Source organism: Alligator sinensis, unplaced genomic scaffold (assembly GCF_000455745.1).
Source record: "Alligator sinensis unplaced genomic scaffold, ASM45574v1 scaffold323_2, whole genome shotgun sequence".
In the NCBI taxonomy this organism is placed as follows: Eukaryota; Metazoa; Chordata; order Crocodylia; family Alligatoridae; genus Alligator; species Alligator sinensis.
The window spans coordinates 1,403,284-1,417,757 of NW_005842392.1; the positions used below are offsets into that span (position 1 = coordinate 1,403,284).

The following is a 14,474-nucleotide window of genomic DNA, read 5'->3' on the forward strand; positions in this document are numbered from 1 at the left end:
TCCACTTCTGGGTCTGCTGCGGAGCGGGATCCCCCCCCCCCCACTCCTGTGGGACATTGCATCTGCCCCAGCACCGCAGCACTCGTGAGCCACCTGCTACCTAGAAGTATGTTAGAAAAATCAGTTAAAGCTATATCCATGTCCAAATCGCCAAATCTGTCCCAATCTCTCCAAATCAATTGGGAGGGTTCCAAATCGATTCAGAGAGATTAAAGGGTCCTCTGATTCAATTCAGATTCGGATATTCAGCCACCAAATTGGGCCAAATCTCCACTGAATCAAATCAGAGACTGAAGCTTCACACAGCCCTACCAGGTAAACCAGGCCCCTGTAAGTATTTTATATTGTCAAGTTAGAGATGTCCAGGGAGACATCTCCCTTTATGTAAAGGGCAACATTTCTAGCATTTCCTTCATTTTTTGTAGTGCAGATCTGCTTTCCACATGATCTGATTCATTATCAACTCCTTCTGGTGTCAGAGCTGCCTTAGAGAGTCAGGAGCTGAAGGCACATGAATGTTAGCTGGCTGCCCTTTCTGATTCATCTCTTTGATTCAGGAATATGTTATTCACACATCATTAAGACTGTTGCTGAAGCTCATTTCAACATGCTACTTTTGAGTTCCTAGCTAATTAGGTGCAGTGTAATCATAGAACTTCTCTGCTCTGCCTGGATGAGTAACTGCCTTTGTTCCTTGCTTGCTGTGATTAACTTGAGTAAGTCTTTGCTTTATTTCTAGCTTGTCTTATAAAGCTCCAAGCAACATCTTTGCTTTGTGTTGCTTTTAAAAAAAATGAGCATAAAGATGTTGTGATGTGACAAAGGAGTCCTGGAGGATGGAGGAAAAACTTAGAGACTGCATGCTCAAGGCCGTGTCATTTGTTTCTCTCCATTTGTAACTCTGATGTTCTTGTACCCACACTATGTCATCTGTGTAGTCCAACGGCCATTTTATCTTTCTGTTGTGGGACCGAGTCTCTGCATTTCTTGGAAAACGTACATTCCTACATTAACTATCCCTCCAAGACTTTTAGGGAAATACCTAATGCAGAGGGTAAGGCAAACAATGACTCCCACTGGTCTAAACTAGTGGTCTCCAACCTTTTTAAGTAGATCACCTTTGGCATTTAAAAGCAACCCAAAATCTACTGTGTGCTGCCACCCCCACCCAGCAGGTAAGTCTGTGGGGTGGGAAGGGGGTAGATCGAGGCAGAGGAAGAAAAAATGATTTGGGAGCATGCCTCCCCAGCAGGTAAGTCCCACCCAGCCGGGGCCCCACTCAACTTACCTCTGCTCCTGCCTCTGGAGTACTGTCCCTCACCGCAGGGGCCTCAATCTAGCCCCTGCCCCTTCCCTCCCCCACAGACTGACCTGCTGGACTGGGGCGCGCACATGCATGCACGCAGGCACTCAGCCCCCCACCCCAGCCTCGGATCGACTCCAAGAGGCTCCGAGATCTATCGCTGGATTGAGATCTACTGGTTGGTGACCACTGGTCTAAACTATGGAGCTGTTTGGTCCACTTCCCTCAAGTTTTCTTATTATTATGCAGCTGTAACACACAAGCTACACCATCCCTTGCTGGTGGTTAACATGCACAGGAGATAAAAGCCTACCACTGTTTCATGAGACTGGAGTCACTCCTCTAGCTAAAATGGTAAAGGCAGTAGGTTCAGTCTCCACTGGGCTTGCTGTGCAATGTGGGTTCTTGCACCACTGACAGAAAGGAAACCAGGGGAGAAACGTACCCGGCAGCAGCTAGCAGCTAGGTCCACAACCCGCTTGGGGCATTCACTGATCATTTCTTGGAAGGCGGCAACATCTAAGCCATAATCCTGAGGGAGAAGAGTGAAAGCGATTCTGGGTCAGTAACAGGCTTGGCAGTGGGAAGGTGGTCATGACGGGGTGAGCTGTCAGCTGGAGCTTTCCACTCATAGCAGAAAGTGTGAAAGGAATTTGCAAATCCTCAGAATAATTCAGCTCAGGCTGAGTTTCAATTTTCACCACAAAGGAATCCTACTAGAGGCAGCTCCCAGTTACCAAAACCTAAATGCTGCAAACATGGACGCTGGATGTGAGAAGCTGGAGATATGATACAAACCAACTCCTTGACTAATGGTTTGCCCTCCTCAGGGGATCTCAAAGCACTTAAGTATTCATTGATTAAGACTCCCATCCTTTCCAGAATAACCATCATAATGACTCTGCAGAGATGCCCAGAAAAACTGAAGCAGAAGACACTTTAGAAATGCTAAAGGCAGACCAATAAATCAGTAACAGAACTAGAAGATGTAGAGTCCCCATTTCTAGTCCTGCTTCCACCCCTGGACAATGCATTGCCTCAGGGAAGTATAGTCCAGTGTTTGTGGTATCAGCTGAGGACCTGGGGGACTCAGGTTAGGTTCCTTGCTCTGCCCCAAACTTCTTGTCAGACCTGGGCAAATCCCTGAGTTAGATCCAGTGTTTGTGTAACTACTCCTCCTTCCTTTGAGACACCACATCCTGGAGTCTCCGATATAAAATTTCTCTTACTTGGTAAAAACAGATGGAGATTAGTCTCAGTCTGGTCTAAGACAATGTTGAGTTCTTTGCTTCACAGAGAAATTCCAATATTTTAGTATTTGGCTTTGTCACAAATTGGGATGAAAAGTCAAAATTAAGAAAACCCCACCAAAAAAACCCAAAAAACCAAATAATGAAACAGAAAGCCCTGAACTTGGGGAAGGATTCATAGATTGTAAGGCCGAAAGGGACCTTGGAAGATCATCAAGTCCAGCCCCCGGCACCAGGCAGGAAAGACAACTGGGGGTCAGGTGACCCCAGCAAGGTGACCGTCCAGCCTCCTCTTGAAGATCTGTAGGGTAGGCGATTGCACCACCTCTGCAGGGAGCTTATTCCACAGTCTGGACATCTTAACTGTGAAGAAGGTTTCCTAATGTTGAACCTGAAGTAGTATTGTAGGAGTTTGTGGCCATGACTCCTGGTTTTCCCTAAGGCTGCCCTGGTGAACAGTTGCTCACCGAGCCCTTGATGTACTCCCCTAGTGTAGTGGTAAGCTGCTGCCAGGTCCCCGCTCAGCCTTCTTTTCCTCAGGCTGAAGCAAAGAAGTTGATGTTTGCTGACTGAAACACGACATTTTAATAAGAAATGTCAACATACAATGAAACCACTTAAATTTTTCATTTCAAACTGACATTTGAGCTTAAAAATCAAAATGGTAATCCAAAAGGAAGTGCTCTGAATTGAGTTCCTGAAAATGAAAATTCTGGGGTTCAAAACATCACATCAGAGAAATGGATTTAAATTTAATTAAAGCCAATGTTTTTCCCTGCAAAAAAGTTGGATTTCTGCTAAACCATTTTCCAGTGAAAAGCAGTTTCATTAGAAACTGTTCCACCTGTTCTGAGTATAAGCCTGATCCTTTTAGTGCATGTATCTGTGTGGGCTCATACACATGATCAAATACAAGTATGTGCAGCCACATAATGGTACTATGTCTTCAGGATTCAAGTCCATGCTCTCCAGAGTTGAAAAAGCCAGCAGCCTCCATCTATTATCTCCAAAGCCTACACGAAACATCAGTCAAGCCTGGCTCCAGTAATAATTACCTGAGTCCTGGGCAGCACTTCAGGATCAGCTGGAATTCTGCCCAGTATTTCACACAGGACTATGCCAAACGAGAACACGTCCACCTGCAGAAGGGATCAGAGAGAGAGAGAGAGAGGCAGGATTTTTTGTGTACAGAGGAAAGGGGTAAAAAGAAGGAGAAGAAACTGAGGGCCCCTCCCCTAACTTCACCTGAAGGTAGATAAAGGGAGTGTCGGAGGTAGAGCTGGCCACAGGGGCTGGCAGGTAAATGTATAAGGAGCTGGTCCCCAGCCTTTTGTTCTGTGCCTGTACTTATATCAGTCTGCTTCCTCCCTTTCAGTATGTAGCACAGGAAAGTGCCAGGGCTTCCATTTGCAATTCAGACATGAAAAATGTAGGTAGTGACCATGCTCAAAAGAATCTTATCTTTAGGGCTAGGGGTATTAATCCCAGAGTCCAAATTCAGACATGGGAAACTGCACGTATTTCCTGTCCCAAAACTATTTCATAGATTTCATAGATTGTAGAGTCAGAAGGGACCCAATGGATCATCGTGTCCAACCCCCAGCCCCTGGCAGGAAAGACGATCGAGGTCAGATGACCCCAGCCAGGTGACTGTCAAGCGTCCTCTTGAAGACCTCCAAGTTAGGTGACAGCACCACCTCTCTTGGAAGCCCATTCCAGATTCTGGTCACCCTTATTGTAAAAAAATGTCTTCCTAATGTCTAACCTAAATCTACTCTCCACTAGTTTGCACCCATTATTCCTAGTTACTCCCTGGGGCGCTCTGGTAAACAGTGCATCCCCAATTCCCTGCTGTCCTCCCCTGATAAATGTATAGGTGGCTACAAGGTCACCCCTCAGTCATCTTTTGTATAGGCTGAAGAGATTCAAATCTCTCAACCTCTCCTCATAGGGTCTTTAATGGAGACCACTAATCATGCGGGTGGCCCTCCTCTGAACCCTTTCCAGATCCTCCGTGTCCCTCTTGAAGTGCGGCGCCCAAAACTGGACACAGTACTCCAACTGCGGCCTGACCAATGCCGCATAGAGGGGAAGCATCACCTTCCTCGATATGTTGGTCATGCATCTGCTAATACACGACAAGGGGCGATTGGCTTTGTTGATGGCCTCGTTACACTGCCGGCTCACGTTCGTCTTGGAGTCAACTATGACTCCAAGATCTCTCTCAGCCTCTGAGCTGCTGAGGAGGACATCCCCCAACCTGTAGGTGTGCTGGGGATTCCTCCTTCCTAGGTGGAGTACCTTACATTTATCTTTGTTGAATTGCATCCTATTACATTCTGCCCATTGATCTAACCTGTCCAGGTCAGCCTGTATCTGCTCCCTGCCCTCTGGTGTATTAACTTTGCCCCATAATTTGGTGTCATCCGCAAACTTGGAGAGGGTGCTCACAACACCCTCGTCTAAATCGCTGATGAAGATATTAAATAACACTGGCCCAAGGACTGAACCCTGCGGGACATTAAACATTATTGTTTAATGTCGCTGTCACCTTTATAGTGGCAGCTGTATTCTCACCACACTGGCTACATTTCAGTGGAGAGTGAAGTCATGCCAATGACCCACCTACAGGAAGAAAAGCTAACCTTAGTACTTGTGTTAGAGACCAGGCAGGAATCAGTACCATACCTTCCTGTCATAGGGCTCCCCTCGCAGCATTTCAGGTGCCATCCAGAAGGCAGAGCCCACAAGAGACAGCTTCCTCTCTGGGTCCTTCACAGGTAGCTCCACCACTTCCCGGGCCAGGCCAAAATCAGTCACCAAGGCTTCCCGGCCCCGCTGTGTCACTCGAATGAGGCAGTTCTGAAATAAGCCCTTCAGTGTGAGATTCCCACGCAGAGAAAAAGCTGAGCTAACTTTCCACCATTCCCCAAAGAATGCTCTTCCACAGGTCCATACCAGTTTCAACCCACAGTGACCCGTCTCTAAACCTTCACAAGTAAATCTCAGTCTTGTGCTAAGTATGCTCCATGTTCTTCCATAGCAGAGATGGGCTACACACTAGCAAGTGCCAATAGGAACCAATGAGCTTGGGAGGTTCAGCAAAACATATCCAGGTGGCCAGTTTGCCTGGTTTTGGTTGTCCTAAACTGCAAAGCACTCCCTTCACAGAGTCCTATAGAATTTAACAAAAAGTCAGAACATTTCTATAGGATTGTTTGGACCATATCACAGAAGCATAGAAAAATATATTCCAACTATAGAATACAATCTCTGGAAAGGAAACAATTTTCTATTAAAGCCTATGCCCACAGACCTTCTAGAATAATAAAGTTTTCTTCAATTTCTAGAAAAGTCCTGTCAAATTCTGTAGGATTTCCCTCTATGCAGTTAGGCTGAATGAGGCAGGTTTAAAAAGAGCAAACAAGGAAAATCTGTTTAAGATGACTGGATTGCACAGACTTCAAGCCTATTTCTCCTCCCCTCCTTCCACATTCTGGGCTGTCATTGCTGGGAACAGTCACTGGAGATGGGAGGGAAGAATCTGTATCTGGGCCAAACTGCAGAGAGAGGGACTTCATGTGCAGTGAAATTCAGTAATATGCACTCACTGTTTGGTGGCACATCCAGGGTAGTTCTGAGTTTACAAGGTGCCAACAGGACATCAGGATCAATTCATGGGCAACTACTGATGTCCTATAACAGCCAGTGAAATGGAGGGAAAGCCATAGTCCTATTAAATCACTTTTTTCTCCAACCGTGTTTGCATTTTGATGCTTGTGACTGAATTGAGCAAGCAGCTGTGGGGATAATGAAGCTGTGTCAGCTTTCTGTACTTAAGTTTCTTAGGGCTGTGATGCTTGGCTGACTTCATCACGTCCCTACTCCATCAATACTTCACGTTTCCACAGAGAAGGCTATGGAACATCAATGAAGGAGTCACGACACAGCAACATGTGTGTACCTGGCACCTACTGCAAAGGTTCACAGGGGTTGTTTCAGTACAGGGTGAAGGATTAAATGACTCTTAACAGATACAAGGTAGTAGCCAGATCCTCAACTAATGTAAACTGATGCATCTCCTTGGTATAAATCTACAAAGTGAATGTGCACAGCGCCACTGACATTAAGATCATCAACTTTAGGCCAAGATAGCTCAAGGATTATTATCTGTCCACAATGGTCTTGCTTCCACTGATATCAAGGGGAGGTTTGATGTGGCACCAAGGTCAATGCCTGGAATTCTACAAAACTTTCCTAGTCTGTCCCATTTTAAGGTGCCCTGAGGCTGACAGGTACAGCAGATTCATTCAAAACCAGAGACAGTTCTTTAAGTACAGCTGCTTAGGTGATAGAGACTGTCATGACAACCCTGGAGAATAAAATGATCTACTGGCTCTCCAAATAGGAGAAGCACAAGAGGAACCTAGAGACTCCCCTCCCTCCTGCCAAGGTGCCTCAAAATAATGCTTAAAGTTCATGCTTCTCAAGTTCTACAGCTGAGGAACTCAAAGCACTCTACAGATATTAGGTTGAAGGAGCATCAGGATCTTCCTGCCCCAGGACAGCACCAAGGATCATAATCCCCATTCTGTAGATGAGGAAGAAAGGAGCATGGAGAAAGAAGTGACTTGTGTGAAATCACACAACAGGTGAGAGACCTAAAAAGAAGCCAGTGCTCCTGGCTCCCATTATTATCCTTAGCCATAAGACTAAACAAGAACCGCTGTGACCTGCAGGAGCAACTCTAGGAGAAAACAGGACATTCAACATGTAGATCCATCCATATCTACTGAGCCTGTCAGCAATGGTTCCACTTAGGGCCAAATTCATGCCAGGAATAGCCTTACTAACTTCAGTGGATTTATACCAGGGCTGGGTTTTGAACTAAGTACTTGATCTGACAGGTCTGCCAGGGTTAGAGCTTCATATCACCACGAAAAGCCTTGCAGTGTTTCATAACCCCTAGTGTTTCATAACCACCACTGCAGATTGAACCGTTTTAAAACAGAAGTGTGGGTTATAAGTAGGAAAAGGACTGTCCAGAAGTGCTCCCATTATGTCAGATAAGCAGCATCTGCAAGGAAGGAAAGAAAAACTTTCCAGGCCTTGGTACTATAAGACCAGTGCAGCTGCAAGAGAAACAAGGAAGATTCTCTTCTGCTTTGGGCCAAAATCCTCAGCCTGCTTCCAAAACCAGAGTCACTGGGTGCCTATACACATGTAGCATGGCTGCTATGATGCACTGTAATTACAACGCGTCGAAGCAGACTCGATTAATTGAGTCTGCTGGAGCATGGTAATTACAGCAGTCCAGCAGATTCCAGTGTCACATGTATCAGCATCCCTGCACTGAAAAATGGCAGTGGGGAAACTTTAGCTACAGCTTGTTCAAAAAGCTTTAGTTAAAGCGCCCCCCGCCACCATTTTTCAACTCAGGGATGCTGATATGCGTGATGCTCAGGGCACTTTAATTAAAGTGGCTCCAAGAGCATGTCTATAAACGTCCTTTGTTATTAGTGCAATAAACAATGTAATGTAACATCTATGTGAAGTGGGAAACTAGACCTGGGAACCAATGGATCTAAAAAAGAACAAAACTAGAAGGCCTGTCCCTACTCCCACAGCTACTGCTGGCTCATTGACAGCTCTGTGGTCCACCCTCTAGAGTGGGACAAAGAGTCCCAACGGACAAGCCACAATAAATACATAAAATGCAAAAAGTGCTCACAAAGCAAACATGATGGCCCAATCCATCTCCCTCCCCATCTTATTATCAACTCCTTGCTTTGGTTTTTTGTTGCTGTGCTGGTGGTTAGAGGAATAAATCTGGTTTTGATTTGTAACTTGCACAAAGTTCCTCTTGCAATGACGGAAGAAAAAGGAATGTGGAATCCTGGCACACACATTTTTACTGAGTGGCTTTTCTTAGTGCAACCACATTTTGAGAAATATATTTTTAGCTCCCTCTGTGTCTCCTGCCTGGTAAGAACATGATGCACCATAATTATAGGGTACAGCAAGAAAGCTTCCATAAGTGCTCCAGGATGTCTCTAGAGAGAATTCAGCCATTTGCAGAGGCCTAGGCATCACTTTACCACAAAGGAACCTGGAGAGACTACAGTGGAGTCCAGGCCTAGTCCTCAGCACAAGGGTGGCAGAAGTCACCCTCTGCATGCAGTCTACCTTGGAGTTGAGATCCCGGTGGTAGATGTTCTTAGAGTGCAGGTAGATCATCCCTCTTGTGATGTCTGAAGCCAAGTCTACCTTCTCCTTCCAGGTGAGAGTGATTTCCTTGCTGGCCAGGAGTTCTTCCAGACACCCGCCATTAACATACTGCCAACAGAGACAAAAAAAGGGAGGCTCCAAGGGCTGCCTGTGAAGGCTCATGGACATTTTTGATGCAGGTCAAGCATTTCCCAAACAGGGATGTGCTGAATCTGTAGGCCCTCTCTCAAGATAAGTGTTTGTACTGCAACAGCTCTAAGCAAGACCAGGGCACCACTGTGCTGTGTACACCAAGCAAACACCTCCATGAAAAAAGGGAATAACCAAGGCCAACTGTAGTACATGGGTTATTGAAGTTTAGGCAAATCATCACTGTGCAGTGCCAGGTTAACAACAGCATATCTGGAAGTACTAGGTACAGTATCAAATTAACCCCTCGAATGCCAGCATCTCACACCCAGTGAAGGATCTTTTAGCTTGCTATGCCACAGTGAACTTCAGGGAAATGTGTGGGGACACACATTGGCAGAAGCTTTCTTGCCATTTGTCTTACTTAAAACTAAGTGGATGAATATCAGTGTGGGGTTAGGAGCCCCAGTGAATGTGCTGCTGCTGCTCAGCGTTTCTTCTCCCAGCGTTGCTAATGGGACTGGTTCAAGAGCTATAGCATTGCTAGGGCTTCTCTTCCACAGGCTCTCAGTGCTGTCCGAGAATTACTGCTGTTGAATACTGCATATAGGGTTCCCTTTTCAGAATCTGTTTTATACACAGCTTTCCCACAGATCTCAAATATGCCTTGGCAAGGCATTCATATCATTATCCCCATGTTACAGATTGAGGAAATGAGGCATGGAAAAGTGAAGCGACTCAAAGAAGGTCACCTGCCAAGTCAGTGGCAGAGCCCGGAAAAAAAACCTCATTGCTCCCAAGTCCCAGTCCAGTGCTCTGTACATTATACAACATTGCCATGACCCTTGAAATGCCCCCAACTGTATGCTTTATGATTATATTAACACGGTTGCCAGTCCCTTCTCTCTGTAACTCCTACCTAAGTCTTTCTGCCTTGCTGACTGACTCCTCAGCCCATGCAATACTCCCTGCCTTCAATCCATTCCAGTTACCTTTTTCAGTATGTCCTTTTCTGGCTCTTTGTCTGTGTGGTTCTAGCCTAAGACCCTGCTTTATTTGAAAGACCTTATTTGGATCCTAGCCTGATCCTGCACCCTTGATTCAAACAAGACATCCATTAAAACAAATGCAAACCTAGCTGATAGCGATTGCATAGGATGAGGCCCTATAATTGTGTGAGAGAGGACAAATTGTTTGCATTTTATAATAAAATGCCACTTTATGCTTTTGCTGCAGAGAAAGCTTTTTATTCAATCCGTAAGCAACACCACTCATCTATGGGGACAGAGCAAAGGGTTTCAAGATCTAAGAGCATGAGCTTCTCTTATTGGAATTAAAGACTAGCTCTAAGTAGCAGGCCCAAGTGTTTCAGCCACTAGAAAGGGACAAAGAGCCATAATGTCTCAGTACATCACATGCCTTATTCAGCCACTTCCCTTTTGGTTAACATCACTGTAAAAGTTCATGCCCCTGACTGCCCTCTGAACACAGAAGCAAGCAACCTTTACCTCCAAAATTGGGTACAGCTTGTCGTCCTTCACACATATCCCAAGATACCTAAGAGGCAAGACAAAAAACATGTGTTAGGTTTCTTCCCGTAGCACAAAACTTCAATAGAGATAGAGACAGAGAGTCAAACTGTGTGGCTCAGCTCTGCTGACTTTGAGCTCAGTGCCCTCCTTCTTAGTCGCTGCCCCCACTGGGAAGTCACCCACCTGACAATGTTTGGGTGTGAAAGCTTCTGCAGCAGGCTGATCTCACGCACGATCACCTCCTGGTCCACATCATTCTTGTAGATTTTCACCACCATCACTTTGCAGGTGGCATTCTGAGTCACCTAGAGCAAGGGAGGAAGAGGCAAGGTCTAAACAAGGCATGTCAGCAGGGACCTCTAGGGCCCTAGTGGTAAAGACAGGGATTGACTGCAACAAACCTAAAGGCTTTATTGAGGTTGATGGATGCAGACAGAGCCTGTGATTCTCTCTTGCTCTTCAGTACCAAGACTGAACTGTCTTGTGTTCCCACCAGCATCTACTTAAATCCTGGCCTGGATTGCAGGCCATACTACAGGGCATTGTCGCCTTCTTTATTTATTTTTAATCAAGATGATTTTTAGAGGGAGGAAGTCACCTGGTACAGCCTAGCTCTGTCTCTTGACCTCATTGCTAGTGCTATCAGAGCAAACCGTGGTCTGGTGTTTAACTCTGTGTCCTTTTTGTCATTTGCTTAAAAGGACAAGAGAGTTTCAACCTGGTATGAACTGGCACAATGATAAGGTTTAATGCTCCAGAACATCATGACTTGAGTTACTTGACAGATAAGGTTACCACAAGCAAATGAAGAGAACAGAGACTCGCATAACACCAGCTGGAACTGAACTGGTTTTATAAACACTATAAATGTTAATTATAAATACGGTTTTTGGTTGTAGCCATGTTGGTCTAAGGACATAGGCAGGGAAGGTTCTTTGAGTAGATGTGATCTCTTTTATTAGATTAACTGAGTAGTTGGAAGAAAGTTCTTAGCAAGCTTTCGGGCGCAATCACCCTTCTTCAGGCATAGGGAGTCTCTTCAGGCATAGGAGTCTCCCTATGCCTGAAGAAGGGTGATTGCGCCCAAAAGCTTGCTAAGAACATTTTTCCAACTGCTCAGTTGGTCTAATAAAAGATATCACATCTAATCAAAGAACCTTGCCTGCCTATGCAGTTATAAATAGAGCCACAAGAGAAATTAGCCTTGGGGGCATTGTTAACCTCTGCTTCCCCTGTAGGAGAACACAACCTGATCCTCTATCCAGGGCCTGTCACAGCAACAATCTTATCTCTGCACTTCAGAGCAAATGCCACCATGAGTTTCCTGGTGTCTACAGCTGGAGGTTCTGAAAAACTTTACAATGAGCTTCCACAGGGCTCTGGGGTGTATTTGCTCAACTGATCTCTGCCAGAAGTCTTAGCCTTAAGGCAACCAATCTGGAGAAGCCGAAATCCAGGTCAGTCCACAGATCCAAGGCCCCGTATAGAGCTCTCAAACCAGAAACAGTATCACGCAGTCACTTTACAAGACAGTACAGCACTATAGGCTTCACTACACTGCCTTCAGCAAAGCTAATTAGGCCCAGGCACAGAGCAAGGTACACATGGCTCTACTACTTGTAGTTCAAAAAGCAGTACAACTGCATTCATGCAGCAGCATGCCCAGTTAATTAGCTCTGTCTTTTAGTAGATGTAGCCAGATGCTGCCTGACACCATGCGGTCACTTAAGGTGAGGGAGGGGGAGAGAAGTCAACCAATTTTGGCAAATTTGAGACAAAACTTGCATTTCAGGACTCCCAGAGCACTCCATGACACAGCCTGAAAATTAGGACTGGAGCTTCCAAACTCAGCGAGAATCCATACAGAACTGATCAACGATCTGGGCTTTAGTGCTGTTCACAAACTCTGCAATGATTTCTGCAATGGGTTCCACAAATGCGGATGTGAAATACATTCTGCCTTTCTGAATCAGTGAAGCACAAAATGCCAGAGAACAGTTGATGAAAACAGAAGAAATACTCAAGCCAAAGTAAAAAAAATTGCTTAAGCAAGAACTCCAGAGCTGTAAATAAGTATCAGTAGCTGCAGAGGGGAGATAAAAAAAAATCATATTTTCTTAAATTATAAAAAAAGAGATCAGATCTATAGCCACAGTTTTGCAGCACTCTGGGGTTAAAAATTGGGTCCATAAGTAATATACACTTGGTACCTCAAAAAGACTGAAAAAAATATGTAGTCCAGTATGGTCAGCTTGTCCAGGAGGCTTTGTGTGACCTGAGAGAGGACACAGAACAAGAAAGCTGAGAAACGTAGCTGACAGAAGCACATGGACATCTTATGCAAATTCCAACTCAAGTAAAAAAAATCAACAAGGACATCAATTATTTCCCATGCCAGCTCAGCATATTTGGCCAGCACACCTCATCTGGGATGCAAAGCGATCCCAGCCTCCTTCCTCCCAATTGCCCCTGGGCTAGACCACGCTCATTGTGGCCGCCAACCTACTACAGTCCTACAGACCTGTATAATGCCGCTCAGTCAGGTGCAAAATTGCAAAGCAGCCTTTCAAGACTGCTGGCATGGGGTGAGTCACTGGGGATTAAGTTTCACTACAGCGCCCCTGATTATGCAGAAAGGTTGTGCTGTCAGGATTGCGATGTAGTGCTTAATAAGCTGGTGCCATTTGCAATGTTATTCATTTTTAATTCATTTCCTCCTCTCTCTTTCTCCTAAGCTGAGTTGGCTCTGGCACTGTAACGGAGGTCATGAGGCCATTTCACAGCTTGGCCTGCCTTGCTCCAGTCAAATCTGGCTCTTCGTCGGGCTGCTTAACTGCTCAGTGACACAGTTTTCCTGCCCCTTTTATTTTGTTTGCTTCTCCTGTCACACACATGATTAGGGTACAGCAAAAGAGTCATTAGCCTGAGATCAACAGAACTCCCATCAAGACTTCACCCTGGATTTGAGCAGAGATCTCAAGTTCAAGGTTTAACAGATCAAAATATTATTTATACTATGGACCAGATGAGAAGGGAATACAGAGGTGCCCTAGCCAGACTTCTTGGATCCTTCTGAGGTAGGGGAGTCCCCAGGTGGTGCAAAGCCAACCCAGAGAGCTCTAGCCTTCTCCCAACCACCTGTCCCTCAGCAAAGGGGATTCCTTGGGCAGCCGAGGCACACAGCACTCAGCAACCCATTTTCAAAAGAGCAGTCCCTAGGGATTGATTTTAGCCAGACAACTTAGAGCAGCAACTGCCCTAAATTATGCCAGGGATCAGTTCAGCCTTGAATGGGCCCAAGTATCAGAGGAGTAGAGAGGTGTGTTCAGGGCTTTGCATATTCCTGGACTTGAGTTGATGGGTGAGAAGACAGACCTTGCGGTAGGAAACAGCAGGGGTAGAAAACTGAAGTTTAAAATTGCCTTTCAAAAAGCAAAGGCTTGACAAGGATTTGTGAGACTGATTTAATTAGTGTATGTGCTCTTTGAGATCCTGTGGTAACAGGAGCTGAAGGAGTTCAAAGTCTTATCTTCAGTGACACTTAAGACCAAGACTAGCAAGGATCTTCACCCTTCATTGGCATCTTCCATCACCACAGAAATTCAAAGTATTCTATTACCATAGGTATCTGTCAACATATAAGCCTCACACTTGTTCTGAGATGGTATTATGTTTTAATATCCCCACACTAGATATAGGGAAACTGAGAGGGAAAGTATCTAGCCCCAAGATAGCATAGGAAGTTACTAGCAGGACCTGGAATGGAAGTCAGACCTTTTCACACTTGGTCTTTTGCTGAAAGCCAAGTCAATCCTTCCTTTCTAGCAAAGCTGCATGTAAAACTTGCTTGTGGGTATAAACAACAGCAAACAAAAGCTACGAGTGCCAATTCAGTGCCAATGTCAGAAATGCAGCCTTTGTGTACCGTGAGGCTTCATCAATGTGCATAAAGCGCTTTGAAGGAGAGCAGCTACCAGCAAACAACTTCAAAGCATTATCTTCAATAGTGCTTACAAGCAAGACCAGCAGGAA

General features: G+C 45.3%; 1 protein-coding gene across 4 annotated transcripts in view; it reads right to left on the reverse strand.

Moving 5' to 3' along the window:
• Positions 1 to 14,474, reverse strand: part of LOC102381825 (dual specificity testis-specific protein kinase 1-like) — a 55,716-nt gene that overhangs the window by 38,792 nt on the left and 2,450 nt on the right. For all 4 annotated transcript variants that reach the window (XR_003095494.1, XR_003095495.1, XR_003095493.1 and 1 more), the window contains exons 2-7: positions 10,626 to 10,747; positions 10,419 to 10,467; positions 8,740 to 8,889; positions 5,242 to 5,415; positions 3,609 to 3,692; positions 1,749 to 1,835 (exon numbers count right to left, since the gene is read on the reverse strand). Coding sequence is in view for 1 of the 4 variants with exons in the window: in XM_025211186.1 (XP_025066971.1) it covers positions 1,749 to 1,835; positions 3,609 to 3,692; positions 5,242 to 5,415; positions 8,740 to 8,889; positions 10,419 to 10,467; positions 10,626 to 10,747 (666 nt within the window). In the remaining 3 variants the exon portion in view is untranslated. The remainder of the gene's footprint in view (positions 1 to 1,748; positions 1,836 to 3,608; positions 3,693 to 5,241; positions 5,416 to 8,739; positions 8,890 to 10,418; positions 10,468 to 10,625; positions 10,748 to 14,474) is intronic.